This window comes from Megalobrama amblycephala, linkage group LG16, assembly GCF_018812025.1.
Source record: "Megalobrama amblycephala isolate DHTTF-2021 linkage group LG16, ASM1881202v1, whole genome shotgun sequence".
Taxonomy (NCBI): Eukaryota; Metazoa; Chordata; class Actinopteri; order Cypriniformes; family Xenocyprididae; genus Megalobrama; species Megalobrama amblycephala.
Genome location: NC_063059.1, coordinates 21,052,853 through 21,071,056, shown reverse-complemented (window position 1 = coordinate 21,071,056; position 18,204 = coordinate 21,052,853). Strand labels below are relative to the sequence as shown.

The 18,204-nt window shown below is 37.7% G+C and overlaps 1 protein-coding gene across 3 annotated transcripts in view; it reads right to left on the bottom strand.

The window, feature by feature from the left end:
- Positions 1-18,204, bottom strand: part of dock10 (dedicator of cytokinesis 10) — an 85,346-nt gene that overhangs the window by 9,170 nt on the left and 57,972 nt on the right. For 2 of the 3 annotated variants that reach the window (XM_048161005.1, XM_048161006.1), the window contains exons 35-50: positions 17,390-17,511; positions 14,368-14,482; positions 14,173-14,239; positions 14,006-14,053; positions 12,825-12,926; positions 11,489-11,598; positions 11,119-11,234; positions 9,900-10,037; positions 6,735-6,917; positions 6,385-6,495; positions 4,288-4,503; positions 4,125-4,182; positions 2,423-2,521; positions 851-957; positions 647-769; positions 448-561 (exon numbers count right to left, since the gene is read on the bottom strand). In XM_048161005.1, coding sequence (XP_048016962.1) covers positions 448-561; positions 647-769; positions 851-957; positions 2,423-2,521; positions 4,125-4,182; positions 4,288-4,503; positions 6,385-6,495; positions 6,735-6,917; positions 9,900-10,037; positions 11,119-11,234; positions 11,489-11,598; positions 12,825-12,926; positions 14,006-14,053; positions 14,173-14,239; positions 14,368-14,482; positions 17,390-17,511 — 1,829 coding nt within the window. The remainder of the gene's footprint in view (positions 1-447; positions 562-646; positions 770-850; positions 958-2,422; positions 2,522-4,124; positions 4,183-4,287; positions 4,504-6,384; positions 6,496-6,734; positions 6,918-9,899; positions 10,038-11,118; positions 11,235-11,488; positions 11,599-12,824; positions 12,927-14,005; positions 14,054-14,172; positions 14,240-14,367; positions 14,483-17,389; positions 17,512-18,204) is intronic. The other variant, XM_048161007.1, reaches the window with a different exon arrangement.

Sequence of the window (18,204 nt, the reverse complement as noted above, 5' to 3'; positions counted from 1 at the left end):
CTTAAATAGAGTTTATTAACTAGACTTGAGAAGTTGGGGTGAAGAAGGGATGCTGGAAGAGATTTAGGCCATATGAATTTCAGATCAGCTGACTGATTTTGTGGATTTACTCTTGAGTAAGTGGTTAAGAGCTGGGTAATGGAGGCTCAAGTTTTTTCAACAAAGTTTTGGCAAAGTGCATGTGGATCTGTTTGTGATTTGGTTTGGTCAGACAAAGATGTGCTAATGTGAAAAGACCTTTTTTAAAGCATTTTCGCATTTGGTGTGAATAAGTCATAAGGTTAAAATTTCCACATTAAAAATAATGCTAATACTAATTAAAAGGTCAGTTTCAGGATCGGAATTGGGAACCAGTGGGTTGAGGTAACAACTGCACATTTGCACTTTTTTTTATTATTTTTTTTATACAAAATATGATTTCAAGAGTTGAGTGACTGAGTGTCTCACCTGTCCATAGAAAGCCACACGATAGTACCGACCAAACAGACGTTTCTCTGAGTGCACCACCTCTGTCACCTTCAGGTATGAGCGGTGAATGTCATAGTACAGCTCTGATAACCGCTATTGGACACACACATAAACACACCATTGATAAACAAGTTCCCTCATGTTTTTTTAATAGTCCAACAATAAACAATCTATGTACCTTGAAATCTCGTCTCTTCTCAAAGACAGCTATAACAGGTTTGTTGATCTCTGCAATGAGCTCATATCTCTCAGACTTCCAAAGGTAATCTACGCACATCTCTAACTGCTCCACCAGCGTGTCCTACAGAACAGAGATTATTTAGTGTCTATGAGAGCTATTTAAAACTATTATTCCTCTTAAATGTGTAAAGTGAGAATGCACCTCTGTGTACGGAGTGTCCTGAGTGCCAGCGTCTTCTTTCATTGCTCCCTCTTCTTTAACATTAGGAGAGATATTCATGAAGGCGGCCCAACCCATACTGAATGATGCTGCAGTTTAATACACAAAGCACAGGTTATTAATTCGTCCATCATCCATCAGTTCATCCATTAACCCATTAGTCCTTGTATTCCCTCCAATACAGTATTCGGTCAAGCATGGATCCACTCATTCATTCATCTTCCATTTAGTATTTACTCATCTACGCATCCATCAGTCTGTGCATTCGATCCATCTTCACATTCAAACATCCATCAATCCATTCATCCCTCCACTTTACTGTTAAAGTCTGTTAAATCATACATTAACAAGCACACAATAACTTAATTTCAAATAATCAAGGCTACTATTAATTGTAAACAAACACTTTGCATTGTGATAATATGTGGCACATTACAAGGATGTTTGTGTCTTCAAGCAGTATTTGCTTGAATCATGAAAACATTAGGTGAGCTGGAAACAGGGAGTGCTTGTGGGCTCTTTCATTCACATTCACGTGCAGTGCTGTTCACATTATGATTTTTACAGGCTTACAGGTACCTTGCACAAGCAAATATTCAGGAATACACCTTTAGAAAAATAGAACAAATTAAACTAAAATAAAACCTTTACAAAAGTACCTGATTATAACTGATTAACACATTACCTTTCTAAGAGCAATAAGCTCTTTCTAAGAGTTAAATGAATGGAAACAAGTGTCCGAACACTATTTGGAGCCACTGTATTTAATAAACGCGGTATAAATGTGTATTCTGTTTGCACACACTTGCTTCCTGTAGTTCATTTAATAATAATAATAAATAAATAAAACAAGCTGACAAATGCTGTCTTTACAGGTAGTACAATTACTACTACCTACTACTTAAGAGCCTGACTGAAACATTTACCTTCATACACAGCAAAAATTGTTTTCTTTACAAGGATGTTTACATTGCTTTTTTTCTGTTAATACATAAATACATAAACATCCCTAGAATAGGATGAATTTAGTTGAGAAGCAACATTACATGCAACAGAATACAATATTTTCACTGGAAATCTAGCAAATGTAGGTTTATGCTGCAAGGTTTATGTTAGATTTCTCTGAAAATAAGTCTTGTGCAAAAGGCACATTAAATGCTTCATAAGAACATCTGGAAACTTCATATTAGTCTTTTGCACAGTGCTGTAGATTCGCAAAAACTGCCTGACTGAGCAGCAAGGATGCAAAGCTTGTATGTAACTAAGATCATTTACCTAAACATTTGAGGAAATTTGTTCTTTGTCCCATTTGCTTTTGCTTTGCTTACTGGGAGCATTATTTTCTGTAAAGTTGCTTTTCACATAAAACAATATGTGAAAAGTGCTACACAAACAAAACTGACTTGCCATGTATGGTCAGGGTAAACTAAGCTGCTTGAAGAAGCACAAAGGTAGCTCTTATAATAAATCAATGTAGTTTAGACAGTAAGACACATTCAGACCCCTGATGGGGTAAAGTATACTGCAGGTCGGGGCAGGCGGAGGTGCACTCACATTCTCCATCTTGGGGAGTTAGTAAGGGGCTACAGTTAATTACACAGGCTCCCTCTTTGCTCACACTTGAGATCCGACCCTTCTCAGACTTCCAGTAACCTGTGATTGCAGAGTGGCATCAGGTTTAACACAGGTTTACTTGCAACCTTGGGCTGGGCAGTATGACAGTATGTGTGTGTTGGTTGGAAGAAATTTTGCTATATTGTTAGGACAGATGAAATGATAAGAAGTAGCATTTGTATAATTTATATTCACTGAATTTCCAGCAAAAAAAAAAGAAAAAGAAAAGTGATATATGCCGTTACCATTATATTCAATAGTAGGTTTGTCAAAAGTACCGATTTCGATACCAGGTTGGTACTGTGACAATACCAGCATTTCCCCCTAGCATTTTGCTAAAACACCTCGATTGGCCATTGTGTTCACACGCTCAACAGATATGTTCAAACACTTCAAAAACATGCTGTAAATAGAGATCTGTGACGCTCCTCACCGAGCGCTTATGCAGATACATACGGGAGCATTTGAAAGCAGGCATCTATCAGCGATATATTAGGGATCTGCTGATAGACACCTGCTTTCACTCAGTAGCCAATCACAGACATATTAATTAATTCCTTAATTCCTTACATTTATATAGCCCTTTTCTGGGTACTCAAAGCATACGGAAGGGGGAATCTCCTCAACCACCATCTATGTGCAGCATCCACCTGGATGATGTGACGGCGGCCATATTGTGCCAGAACGTCCAACCACACACTAGCTTATTGGTGGAGAGGAGACAGAGTGATAAAGCCAATCAGTGTATGGGGATGATTAGAAGGCCATGATGGACAGAGGCCAATGGGCAAATTTGGCCAGGATGTTGGGATAACACCCCTACTCTTTTCGAAGGACATCCTGGGATTTTTAATGACCACAGAGAGTCAGGACCTCAGTTTAAGGTCTCAACCGAAGGACAGTGCTTTTTGACAGTATAGTGTCCCCATCACTATACTGGGGTGTTAGGACCCACACAGACCACAGGGTGAGCGCCCCCTGCTGGCCTCAGTAACACCTCTTCTAGCAGCAACCCATAAGGTCTCCCATCCAGGTACTATCCAGGCTCAACCCTGCTTAGCTTCAGTGGGCAACCAGTCTTGGGCTACAGGGTGATATGGCTGCTCAACATATCTGTTGATCGTGTGAACACAATGACCAATCAGAGATGTTTAAGAATCTGCTCAACAGCGTTGAAAACAGGAAGAAATGTTGGAATCGTCACAATTTTAAAAATGTAGTCATTACTTTTGACAACCCTATCAATTAGTCATATTGTATAAGAATTTTGGTCATACTGCCCATCCCTATTTCAAACTTAGAACGAAGGCAAGTGCTCTAATGTAAACATGCCAGCATGCACATGCAAGAGCCAGACAATCAGCCAGAACCAGAGCAAAGAGAATGCATGTAATGACAAGGCCACAAAAACTCACAGTATAAGGAATAGAGCAAGTGGCAGGAAGTAGCTAGGAACATTTCTCATTCATTATGAAGTAAAAACAACAACTGAGCAGCAACAGTCAAGGAGCATGCCAAAAGAAAGCTCAATAGGGAGGTTATTTATGCTGTGTTTGCAAAAAACAAAAAAACAAAACAAAAAAAACAACAGCAACAAAAAAAACCATTGACATTAGCAGGCATCAAATACTGAGGTACTCACCTCTCCTCCTCAGAGACTCTGCTATAAGGGCTGAGATGTGGATATAGCACATGGCCGCCTGAAGTGGACAATGAAAAGAGTTTTTAAAATTTCATAGGTTAAAGTTCACATAAACTTTCTCATACTGAAGTTCATATAAATGTCTTTATCTTATCATTTTGACCTCAGATAGGTCTCCATTTCTAACATGGATCTTGGCCATGCTTTCTAGCCAGGTGCGTCTGAGCTCAGGTGTGCTGGCGTAGGAGTTGGCGAGACTATACTGCAGGTCTGCCAACATTTCTGGGTCCTTTTCGTGCTCTTTCATTTGGGAGGTGGCCATTAGGACAGTGCGTATCCTCTTGGTAAGGTCCTTCACCTCAGCTGGGAATGTTGTGTTCTGGAAGAAAGCAAATTATCTATTGTTTAATGTTATAATTTTTTACCAATACAGTGCTAGGTAATGTATTTGGGCTGTTCTTGACTTCTATGACTGAAAATCTCCTCTGTCGTTGCTCTCAAATATTGTATGAATACATTTAAATGAAAGCTTGTTTCCGTAATTGTGGTAATTGGTAATTGTGACTTTTTATCTCACAATTCTGAGACTTTTTTTCTCTCAGAATTGTGTGATAAAAACTCGCAATTGCATGTTATAGAATCAGAAATGTGAGATATACAGTGCCACAATTCTGTCTCTGAGCTCTTCAGGCAGTTCCTTTGACCTCATGATTCTCATTTGCTCTGCCATGCACTGTGAGCTGTAAGGTCTTATATAGACAGGTGTGTGGCTTTCCTAATCAAGTCCAATCAGTATAATCAAACACAGCTGGACTCAAATGAAGGTGTAGAACCATCTCAAGGATGATCAGAAGAAATGGACAGCACCTGAGTTAAATATATGAGTGTCACAGCAAAGGGTCTGAATACTTAGGACCATGTGATATTTCAGTTTTTCTTTTTTAATAACTCTGCAAAAATGTCAACAATTCTGTGTTTTTCTGTCAATATGGGGTGCTGTGTGTACATTAATGAGGAAAAAAATTAACTTAAATGATTTTAGCAAATGGCTGCAATATAACAAAGAGTGAAAAATTTAAGGGGGTCTGAATACTTTCCATACCCACTGTATATACACTCGCTTTACCCTGGAAAAGTCAGTCTTTTTTTTCTTAAAATTAGACTTTATAACTTGCAATTGCAAGTTTTAATCTCACAATTCTGAGAAAAAAAGTCAGAATTGTAAGTTAAAAAGTCGCAATCATCTTTTAGATTTTTTTATTCCATGGCGGAAACAAGCTTCAATAGATAAGTGCGCTAAGCTATATCGCAAATTTGTTTTCTGTTTGATTGACGGATACATTGTCAAAGCAATGGCGCAAAACACAACGTTAGGTTCAATACGAAATTGAGGTGGGATGGATGTCTATGTAATTAATGAGAAAGACTAATTCATCATTGTAATTAAAACAGAAATAGACATTTGATATAGAGTGCAATAAAGCAGGATAATTCATCAATTTATTGGCTATTACTATTGTGTATGTGTGTCCTTAAATTTATACACGAAGTGATGCTACTGAAAAATGCTACTTGTAGTAAGTTACCCCCCCAAACCTAGTACATTAAAACTGTGGATTACTTTTACGGTGCTATTTTATTGTAATTTTTAGATGCACTAAATGACATTCTATGAAAAAGAACAATGCCTAACATTAGCTTTTAGGTATTTCAAGATAAATGCTTATCTTCACAAAATTGAGAGAAGAATGAAAGCAGTGCTTCAGCAAACTGCAAAAGCCGCGGCTCTATACAGAAAATAGTGAATTACCCAAGTATGTCCTTTGGTAATGGCCACAATAAAGATGTTATCAGGAGTGAGCTACTGAGGACTATCACAAACTTGATTGTTGTGAAATCTGCTTTATAAATCTGTTGTGTGTCTGCCACTGCAAGGGAAACTTGCATAAAGTTTGATACAGTTTTAGTGCATTTTCTGCTGAATTTATTTGCAGCTCACAACAAAACTCAGCTTAGAGCATGTCTTTTGCTAGAAAGAAACATGCTGATTATGTGTACAGTGTCAAATATGCTACCAGTTAACATTGGACCGCTTAACATGCTGCAGCTGTGTGAAACAGGCCTATCCCAGCTTAATAAGCAGAGACAACCAAATTCATAGTTTGATTTTGTGGTTTGAAAATGGTCGCTATTTTTTCAATTCTGTTTGGTTTTGCAGATATTACATTACAGCTTTAAGTGTTATTTTTGCGAATCTCACTTTGAGTGGCGTGTCTCCATTGGCAAAGTTGTTGATGATGGCCAGAGACTGCTGGAAGCGTGAACCACCGATACCTGCATCAGCGATCAGCTGACTCACAGCTTTAATCACCTGGAGGAGAAGAAAGGAAAGAATCCACGTAGGTTTCTTTGTCTGTCACTTACGTTCAATCCCCAAACCAGCCAGCAAGCCTTTTAAAATTTTCAGTTGTCTGAACACATATCGTTAGCCTCATAGCATAATTGCCTAAGTATCATTTGAAAATGAATGACTTAGGCAATTATGCTATGAGGCTAACGATATATCTATCTACACAAATGCACACACATACCAAAGTAACAGAAGATTACCTGCAGGTGAGAGCGGACGATGCACTTGCCCTTTGTAAACTCAAAGTTCCTCCTCATGAGGAAGTAGAGCAGCGCAGCGGCTTCGGTCTGTGTGGAGCTGGAGCGATGGCTACAGCACTTCAGGATTTCATAACACAGACTGCCGCACAGATCCGCTTTACCCTGGAAAAACGTGGACGGGAACTAAAGAGGAAGAGCACATGAAAAAGAGTCAGAGATCAGCACAGAGTTCTGCAGGGTCTCGTTTCAATTTTGTTGCTTTTTAATGAACTATCCAAAATTGTTCAGGTAAGTTTGATTAGGATTATATCTTTAGTAAATTTAGATAGGAAGATACATCTCCAGCAGCAGGACTGAGCCCTACAGGTTCAAACTGTAGCGTCTGGACCAATCAGACACACAATTATTCATTATATTTAATGAATAATCCAGAAAACTCACTCTCTCAAAGTTCTGTGAACCCATCCCCCTAAACTGCAACTAGCATCCCAAATGAACACACAGACAGAACTAGGTGTCCTGGTACAGGACACAAGAAAACTGATAAGAACTTTTTATGACTTAATTCTTGTTGAGAAGGAGAAATAAATTCTTTTTATCTAACCCTTATATACATACACACACACACACACACACACACATATATATATACATATTTATATATATATATAAAACCACTTGAGAAATGTATTATTTATGTTACATGTTGCTAACTCTGTGACACACTAGTATTATAAGAATCTAGAAGGTTCTTATCTCAAACATCCAATCCAATGTCTTATGCTAATATCTTACTACAGAACAAAGACTCATAAAAATTTCCCTCCGAGAGGACAACTCCTCAAGGGGCTCAGACACCTCAAGATGGTGTGGCATCTTCACCCCTTAAAAATCACTGATCACAAGACCATGCTCTCTTCCCCCTCCTCTCTTTTCTCTTTTTCTCTTTTACTAAGAAATTCTGATGTGAAGATATGCCAGGTGCCAGGCTTCGGCCTAGACCTTCCATTCACCAAAGGTCCTCTGAATCCAACTGGTTCTCTTTCATCAGGAAAATATCAGCAAAGATTAAACAGGAGCCTCCACAAACTGCATCAGGACAGTTTTAATTCAAACTTGGGTGAGACATGCAAGTATCAAACTTAGTCTCATTATTTGATACATTGAGTATCCTTACGCCTTTTAAAGAAGGGCATTTTAGAACTAAACTGATGGTTTGCTCAAGACTTGTTGATCTGCTGAATGTCAAACAATGCTCTAACTTCTTGCTTTTCTGTATTCTGCTTCGGCTCTCTCTTTCCCTTGGTAATCTGTATGCATGTATGTGTGTGAATGTTAGAGAAGTGTAAGTGTTTAGTCTAGTTAATAAAGTCTTGTTCATGTCAGATGTAAAGTTGTCCGTGTTTCATGCTCATACTGGAGTCCCTGATCATGCCGATCCTGACTACATGCTCTGAGTAGTACTGTACAATAAGAATGTTATTTCTCATAACCTGGAAATGAACATTTCTTAGAATTAATAATTCTGAAACTAATAACACTGAGTGTTCATTAGACAAAATTAATTAATTTTAAATAAAATTAATTTTATTAGATTAAGTGAATTTTATTAATGGATCCAAATATTTATAATTAATTATAACTAGTTATGATTAATTTTTCATATTTCTTTTGAGCTAATTTGCTACGAAAACCTAAAATGTTTGTTTGCAAAATGTGGTCAGTTTTACATTCTGTACACAGTGCACAGGGTCCCAAATGTAGTTTTTGCCAGACATGCCAATATAGCAAGATATTTCTTACAGGTCATTAAACGTTATTCATCATTATTTTTATTCTAAACATATGTTTTTGTTCTTATGACAATAGGGTTATTTACTGATTTGAATGATATCTAAACTAAATTTAGATTCTGAATTACTTTTATTTAAAAGCAAATATTTTTGTCCTTATGACAGTAGGGTTATTTTAATCAGTGGTTCCCAACCCTGGTCCTGTAGCCCCCCAACACTACACATTTTAGATGTCTCTCTTTCCAGGACCAGGATTGGGAATCACTGATTTAAATGTTTTATTTGTGACAACAAGAGAAGACTAACATGCCCCTCATATGCCAGATGCCAGTCTCTATCTGTCTGTAAAACCATAAAACATGAAATCATTTTGTTTCTGCTATTTTAGTGCAAAGAATAACTTAATGCAAGGAATATTTCATATATGTATCATCACAAAAAGGTTCTTGGGAAAAACTCTTTTAAACAGGCTAGATAAACTTCCAAAGGTAAAGATGTTAGAAACTGCACAATTCATGACTGATAAACATTTTGACTAATAAACATGGTTTGGTCTACTAAAAAGGTGTTTACATAATGACCACAGGTGAACACAATAATTACAAATAGAAAAATCAGACACAAAAAAATGGGCAAATTCCGTTATTGCACTGCGAAAAGGGGAGCCACATGAAGGGTTGTTCCAAATTAAGCAGTGGTCACACTAGACTTTGAGCATACAAAATTTCTACAGACACTGCAATGGTTATAATATGACGTAACATTGCGGTGTCATTATTCAAAATATAATACATCAGAAATTTAAAAGTATGCAATCTACTGCAATCCTGCAGATTTAAAGTTTGCGCTCTTTTAATTCAGCTAAGAGGTCACGGCATGCTGTATTAATTTTCTACTGGTCACAAGTCTTCATGTGATATGAATTTGCAGGACGGAGTTTAATTTGCATGAATTTATAAATGTAAGTAGAATAATTCCTTTTTATGTGTTAAATTACACACATTTGCGTCATGTATGAAAAAATAATCGAATATATAGTGGTTGGTTTAATAGGTGATATGTTAGTTAAAAGTGACTACCTAGGCTCCAGTGAAGAGACAGTGATTAAATTACCAGCAATAAATAAGATATAGGGTGATGGTTTTGCATTATTAAGCTAACATTCCAGGTGAAGATAACGAGGAAATGACATGCCTATTGTCACTTCCTTCAATCAAATGATCAACACAATTACTTAACTTTAAGTGCTCTGCTCTTCAGACTGGGTAGGGCACAGAAATGCTCTAGTTTACAACTGGTATGCACCCAATAATTAAATCCAATAAAAATAAAAAAACAGGATTTGAACATATATGAAGAGAAAGGGTTTAACCTTCTGAATAAAGAGGCGCAGGGCAGTGAAGACGTGTCTGAGGGTGGTGGTGGACTGGTTGATCTGGAAGAACAGCAGGTACGTGTCAAAGACTTTTTTCATCAAAGAGTTTTGCCCTTCATCGTGCTGCAACTGTTTCTGTAGTAGAAGAGAAGGTAGCAGGAGTTAGTCATCTTAGAGGAAACGCACTATGCGTCCACTAGATGGCAACGTAATGTCTTTACAATCAGAATGTACAGTCTCTGAATGTCTGCATCACATATTGAATGTTGCCTTAAGTAGTTTTTGCATTGATCATACTTGCAAACAAGATTGTGAATTTCACAGTGACTAAATTTTTGGCCTTTTCGCAACCCATTACATCACAAACAGGACAGTGTTAAGACATTTGTTGTAATCTTTGAATAAATATCAAAATTGTTATTAAACTTAAGATAATGTTGGCATATGCAGCTTGACATTCTTGTGTTATTAATTCATAAAAACAGTAAGCTGTGAAGTAAATTTATTTGGAAATACTATTATTTAGAAAATATTTGAAATACTTTTGTCCACCTAATCAAAGTCAGTGCAGGTAGGCTGTTCGTTAATAAAATGGAGAAAAACCCTTTAGACTAAGTCATCATATTTTAATTCTTTTTTTATAAGAATTTTTTACTAATAAAAGGGCACATACGTTCTGCTCAAAATAAAAAAACAACAACTTGAAATTCATGACTTAAAAAAAATCTTTACAAATATATTTGAAAACATTTAGTACTTTTTTCAAGTATATTTATTTGAGGGTTACATCACCTGGCTTTTTATAGTCTTAAAACCAAATTGTAGAAAATGCATTTTTTTTTTCAATATATCTTTCAATATATATATAAAAAAACTACTTATTCAAAGATTTCTAAAAACTGTTTCAAAATATTTTAAAAAGATTTTCTCTTTTTTTATCATAGACATTCTCACTTGTCATTGATCCATATGAAAATAATTAAATATTTTTATATAAATTCTCCTCTCTGTGCATAAGTTTTTCGATATTGAGTATTTTTTGACTAAAAATAGATTTTTTTTAGTTATTATGAGTTTTTATGTTATTTCACCAAGCGCAAATCCCAATTCACATACTTCTAGTAGTAAGTATGAAAAGCATGTACTTCCCAAATATTATGTTCAGAGTTTATTTTGGGATATATTTCCATGTCATAAAAGGATATGTCTATATTACCTTGTGATGATGAACAAACAGGTCCAGAACATCGAGCACGGTCAGGGCTACTTCAGTAGAAAGGTTAGCCTCAATGTCTGTAGGGTTGACATTTTCTCCTTCAGGAGCATTTCCATCTAAAAACACATTACAGCTGTTTTTAATTTCTCATGAAATCTGAAAACATCACTTTAAAACATGTCCAGATCATATGCATTGCTATCCACTCTGAGTCACCGTATTTTTACTCTATTAATGATAAACATACTTAAATGTTCAATAAATGTTCATGACTCAATAAATGATCAATTCAATGATTCTAAGTTCACCATATTTATCTAAACCCCACAACAGAAGTTTTCATTGGCAGTTGGATTGAGTGTAATTTTACCTGTCTCCATCATATGCAGAAGTTTGGGGTTTGCAAGGGCGTTCTTCCCCCTGATGATGGGCATGGTCTGGGAGCGGTGGTGTCTATGCCCATCCTGAGCAGACTGAATCCTGGGTACAAAAGCAATAGGGGTTAAACTCATTAGTAACAGAAACAACATAATCTAGTTGTCATGACAACAGCAGAGAAAAAAATAATTCAATTCCACCATTTTCTCCCTCTATTTCTTTCAGTGATTACAGACTGTCAAGAATATTTTGAAAATTAGGCTCTTAGTAAACTGTGAATACCTGTGCAGTTTTAAAACATTTTAGCTAAAAAATAAACACTAAAGAGTCATTTAATATCTTTGTAACAACAGAGAAAGATCAACTATATTGGGAGGTGAATGAGAGGGACTCGCTGGATACAGACAAAAATGGTTCCCACACTATGGATGTAACTGAAAATGTCTGTGAAAAGACATGATGAGCTATGATATTTACACAGGATGGATCCACTTTACATTAAGGGTCTTTAAGTACTATGTACTAACATATAAAGGAATCATTTCATTCAATGCACTTATTCTCTTATTAACTTTTTCTCTACATAAAGCTGGATAAATGTAATATATTCGCATACAAAAAAACATATAGAGCAAATCTCAACTGCCTGCTTTTTTAATTTGTCGCAAAATGTAACTATATTATTGCCCAGCTCTTATGTATAAATTTGATATATAACTGTGTCCAACTTCATCCGCATACTTATAGTTCATTCACGTAAAGTGATAAATACTATATAGCAAATCTCACCTGTTTGATTGCTTGTATCGTCACAAAATGTAAACTATATTATCTCCAAGCTCTAATTTGATAACTGTGTATATGAGGCATGAAGATATTAAGATATTTTAAACACAAACTTCATGATTTTCTGTAAAGCTGTTTGAAACAATGTGTATTGAGAAGAGTTATGTAATTTTAAAAAAGTTTAATTTGACTTAATGTGTACATGTTTATACTTAAAAACACCTGCATGTAATTATATCTACAATTAATAATGTAGTTATTACACTATAATTACACTGTTGACCTCTACCCCTTAAACCTACACATACCATCAAACCTGTCCCTAAACTTTACCCGTACCCCACCTTCTTTTTTTTTTTACATAGTTAAAGACACCATATATAACGTGGGACCAGCAGGGACAAATGCTTTATGAATGTGTTAGAATGTTATAATCAGGATTAAAATCTTTTAGTTAAGAAATGCAATTATTAAATCTATGTATGGCACACATCATATTAAGTCATTTTTGGGAGCTCTGTGTAGACTTGTTAGTTGTTTACCATTGAGGTAGGAGCCCTGAAGACTGGTAGGACACGTTAGACCCCTTCAGGGTGCCATTGTTCTGTGTGGCCTGAGCCAGCTTAACTGCGGCCGCTAGCTTCCTGTGCACACAACCAGCCAATTAGAGCAGGGTTAATGCCAACCTTCATCCTAAAATGATCTTGATCACAGCAAGGGCCACACCATTATAGACAGAAAAATCAAAGCCAAGCTTCTAGGGGAGTGTTTAAGATCAAGAAAAGTAAAGCTTGTATTGTGATATTAAACGGCAAAAGTTAAACATCTCATGCTAGTTTTGTTATCTTTGATGGAACTCTAGAGATTTCTGAATGACTGTGTCTTACAGTGAGAATGTGATTTTATGTGTGGAAGCCAGACAGAGGAAAACATGGAAACAGAGAGCATGATGAGGGAGACATGTAAGATTAAACATGATATAACAATTGAAATAGCAAGTAGGCCTACTCAACACAAACACAGATGTATTGAAATAATGTCCTTGTTAGCGCACCCGCCTTCTATGCACGAGACGGTGGTTCAAGTCCCGCTTGCAGCGGGTGGAGTAGGACCGGTTACATTTGGTGCTGTGACCCAGATGGGAGTGAGGTTTAGGGGGGTGAGTGTAACATAGGCCAGTAAGAGCTGTGCACGTAAACCTCACTCCCCTGGCCTCAAGAGGCGTGCTAGTGACGGATGTTAGAGGCTGCAGTCTTTAGCGTCCTTGTTAGCGTGCCTGCCTCCCATACCGGTGACGCCAGCTCAAGTCCCTCTCGGAGCGGGTGGAGTAGGACCGGTTACATTTGGTGCCGTGACCCAAATGGGAGTGAGGTTTAGGGGGGTGAGTTTAACGTAGGCCAGTAAGAGCTGTGCATGTAAACCTCACTCCCCTGGCCTCAAGAGGCATGTTAGCGACTGATGCTAGAGGCTGCGGTCTTTAGCATCTTTGTTAGCGTGCCCGACTCCCATGCTGGAGACGCCAGTTCAAGTCCCACTCGGAATGGGTCGAGTAGTACCGGTTACATTTGTATAATCTGTTTCTCTGCCAGTTTCTCTCTCTCTCTCGTAATGTGCATAAACATACAATCATTTACAGAAAGAAGAGAAAAAAAAGATGACTCCTACATTCATGTAGACTTACTGCGGCACACCTAAAACACTTGTAAATGAGGAGAGATCTTACCTGGCAATGTGGCGCTTTCCAAGGAACCGGAAGTGTTGAAGACATAGTCTGTTTAAATGAGAAATACGTAAAATAGTGGAAACATACAGTGACTTGATTCCTTTTATTTCTCTTCCATTCCTCTCTTGAAGTTCCATTTATTGGTCTTTATTAAACAAGTCACTTACTCCAGGATATTGAAGAAATCACTGATCTCCTGGTGAATGGCTCGATGCCAGTATGAAACCATAACCTCTGCAACGCAGAGAGCAAATCATCCTCAGAACATTATAAAATATGTTACAGGCCATTGCAGATGCTATGAGATTTGAATATGTGCAACAGACATCATCTTTCATTGTTCAGTGTTTTAGAAGTCTCACCCTCTGAAATGGTCTTCATAATGTGCAGGAAACATATGAGCAGACTTCTGGTCTCCGCTTGATCCAGTTTGTCAAAGCGTGAACCAAATCCAATTAGAGACTGGGGCCTAGCAACCTAAATACAGTAATCACAGTCATTCTCTTGTTAGTCCGAGACAAATTTTACATACAGTTTTAATTGAATATATTCACACATTCAGTGAAGACCTCCTATGGCAAACTAAAGCACTGCATTATGACAAAACCAGCTAAGACCACAATGCAGACCTAAAGGATTAGCAAGATTGTTGCGCAGACACTCATCAATAAGTCAGACTTCACTCAAGGTTTATTTCTCAACTATAACCTGATGAAATTTTGGTTCATTGCCACTGTTTCCCTTTGGCTTTCACAGTGGGGTCTCAAAAGACAATTACTATTCAGTGAAATGTATCGATTCTGCTGTGCTTGAAATTATCAAAGGATGTCACTAAATAACTGAATTGACCTGTTTAATCTATTATCTTCTGCAGAGCTGCTTTATATTTGATGTAGAATTTGTATTTATAACTGAAATGAATGATTTCTGAAGGCTTTTGGCCCACCGATTACCCTTGGGCTAAAAAATGTTTTATGAAAATGTTACATTTTTGGCATAATTTGAAATGTCAGAGTGCAACTGGTACAGTGGTCTCATCCACACAGAAGTAGACTAAACTGTAATAAAGATAAAAAGAGTTATTCTGTCAAATATAGAGGGTGTGTTCTTTCCCAGGGTCTTTCATACAAATGATCTTCTGTGTACTTTGAGGTCTAGAGTCCTGTTCAATGTTAATTCCAATTGTTAGTTCATACCATTGGAGAATGGTTTGTCTTGGTCTAGGCACTTAATGAAAGGTCAGAGCAATAGGGTCATTAACCCTGTAATGGTCATGTTCTGTTTTGGTTTCATTTAGTTACGATTGCCTGAGTTCTCGACATTGTTACTATGGTATGATTACTTTTACTATCCAGAAAAGGATGGATGTAGCAGCCGTCACACTTCTCCTCAGCATGCAAGATGATCATTTCCTTGAAGACCATACGCTGGAGTTTTTGGACTTAGCATACCAAACAACTTACCCAGATAACTGCCTCTGCACCTTTTACTACGTTGGACTTAACAATTCAGTGAAGGCTAAGTTTCCAGGGAGGGTCCTCGTGGGAATTTTTGTGAATATGTGGAGTGGGCGTTGGTACAGTGTGGATCACCATTCACCGTCAACCTCATGGAAGAGGACAACCTAGGTCCTCTATGAATGGTTATTGGATGTTTAGGATGATGTAAAGTTTAAATTTCTCCAGTATCTGCTGGTTCCACCCAGCTCCAAGTTTATTTGTTGTTCCGCTCAGCTACAAGCCTCCTTCATTGCTAATGGTCCTGCTCAGCCTCACCACTCCTCTGTCAATTCCATCCAGTTCCTCGGCCATGCTTCTGCTGGCTCCCGTCAGCCCCTCCTTTGGTTGCTCCACCCAGCTGCTCGGATCCGCCTTGGGCTTTCTGGTCAACAGCTCCGCCTTGGTGTGGTGATCTCCTGGCTATGCCTTGGGCCTCTGAGCCCATTGCTTCACCTCAGCCCATTGAGCAGTCAGCTCTGCCTTGGCTCTTCCCTCCCTCGGCTCCACCTGGGACTGTCATCCTTCCGGCTCCTCCAGGCTCCCTCGTCCCTCCAGCTCTGCCTTGGTCAGTTGTTGCTCTGCCTCCACCATGGACTTCCTCGTCCCTCCACCCCTTTGGCTCTTTGGGGGAGGTACTGTAAAGCCCCGGGTATACTTTGGCCGTCCGTGTTCATGCACCGTTTGCATGATGTAATTTTCGCCATGCGACCGGGACACCCCGTCCGCGCACAGCCCAAATTTCAAGACCGCGCGGCCAGTCCGCGTGCAACAGCGCATGCGCCAGCAGTACAGAAGAGTCCACTAGGTGGCAATATGCACAGTATTGAGCACAGTGTTCAGCCATCGAAGAAGAGTGTGAAAAGACCGGTTTAAAAACAACACGCTTGAAAAAAAGAGAAAAACACATCAATGGACGGCGAACTCGACAAGCGTTTGTGCGAAGAGATTAGAAAGTACCCACATTTGTACAATTCATGCTTGAAAGTGTACAAAGACGTGTTTAGGGCAGCAAATTCATGAAGGGAGATAAGCAAAAATAGTGGAAAGGATGAAGCATTTTGCCGACAGCGATGGAAGAATCTCCTCAGTGCTGTCCTCCGATGTCTGGTAGAGCATAGAAAAAAAATGTACTGCGCATGTGTCGAACGCGATCATCCTGTGTATACAAGCCCTTAGTTTTCCCAGTTCTATGAGTTAGAGTTAGAGTTAGAGCTAGAGCAGAAATGACAATTTTATATTTTAAAATCTGAAGACATACTTTGCAAAAAAACTCACGAGAACAGTGAAATAATAATAGTTAAGAATAATAGCTAAGATTTTGCAATATCTTAGCCAATATTTGTGTGCTATTTCTGTGGTTCTCAGAAGCAGAAGTTGTCATAGTTGTGTAAACTTTGGTGAACAGAAATTATTATAAATGTAAATTTTCCTTCCCATCTGCCCCAATAGCAAAAAAAGAAATCTATGATAGCAGTTTTTCCATGACTTTCCAAAACAGATTGATTACATTGGTCAGAAGAGAGAAAGAAAATTTGCCATCACTCCCTCAGCTGTTGTACTAGAAACACACATGCAGCAGCGTTAACCGGTTTTATTTCATTTACTGCCAATGTAATAAAACATAAAGTATAGTGTTATGAATGTATATTACATTTTTGTAAAAATGAAAATATAAAAAAAAAACCTTAGCTAGATTTACGATGCTAATAACCGTGGAAATGCGTCATCACAGTCTGTGAAAAGGGTCCATTCATTTAGAGAAAATGCAATAAAATATGTGTGCAGGATCTGGTGCATGTTTGGAGCACCTGGTGCACAATTAAAATATACTTTCACTAAGTGACAGACTCGGCAAGATGTATTCACTTTCAAAATGTAAACTCACTTTTTCACATCCATCCATCTTCTCACTGTTCCGGTCACCGTTGCTGGGGTTCGACTCAATGCTGATGAGAGAACCTCTGGAGTCTGCATTATTAGCTGTTGATACGGCCAATGAAGAAAAGGCTGGGAAAGCAAAATGGGTATATGTGAGGGTAAGTTTGGATTTTAATTTTATTTTATTTAGAAACTTTTATTTTAATTTCAGTTTTAATTTTTAATTTAATTTCAATAAAAAAAAAAAAAAATGGAATAGACCAAAATCTTGAAAATGTTCCTTTCTCTGGAAGGTGTAGGACATGAAGCTTAAGCTTTTTGAAGAATACGGAAGGCGGAATAGCGGAACCACATGCAAGGTGATCATTTGTGTTTATAAAAGCATATACACTTAGATAGATAAGACCCTTATTCCTCGTCTGGTATTGTTTAAAGCCCTTTGAAGCTGCTATAGGAGAATATCACTATAAGGAGAATAATCCCGGAATGTTTTCATCAAAAACCTTAATTTCTTTTCGAATGAAGAAAGAAGGACATGGACATCTTGGATGACATGGGGGTGAGTAAATTATCAGGAAAATTTTATTTGAAAGTGAACTAATCCTTTAAATCATCATCTCTTGCCTGCATATTCAAACTGATGCTTCATGTTCTCACACATGTGAAGCTAACACAGTGCTTGGCATCAATGATGTCACAAAAACAACAACATGCAGGGAGAAATGACACAAGCTTCAGTACTGCTAATAATAACAGAAATTTCATTTTTGGGTGAAGTACTCTAGTAAGGCAGCAGTCTATGAAACACAGGTCTAACACAGT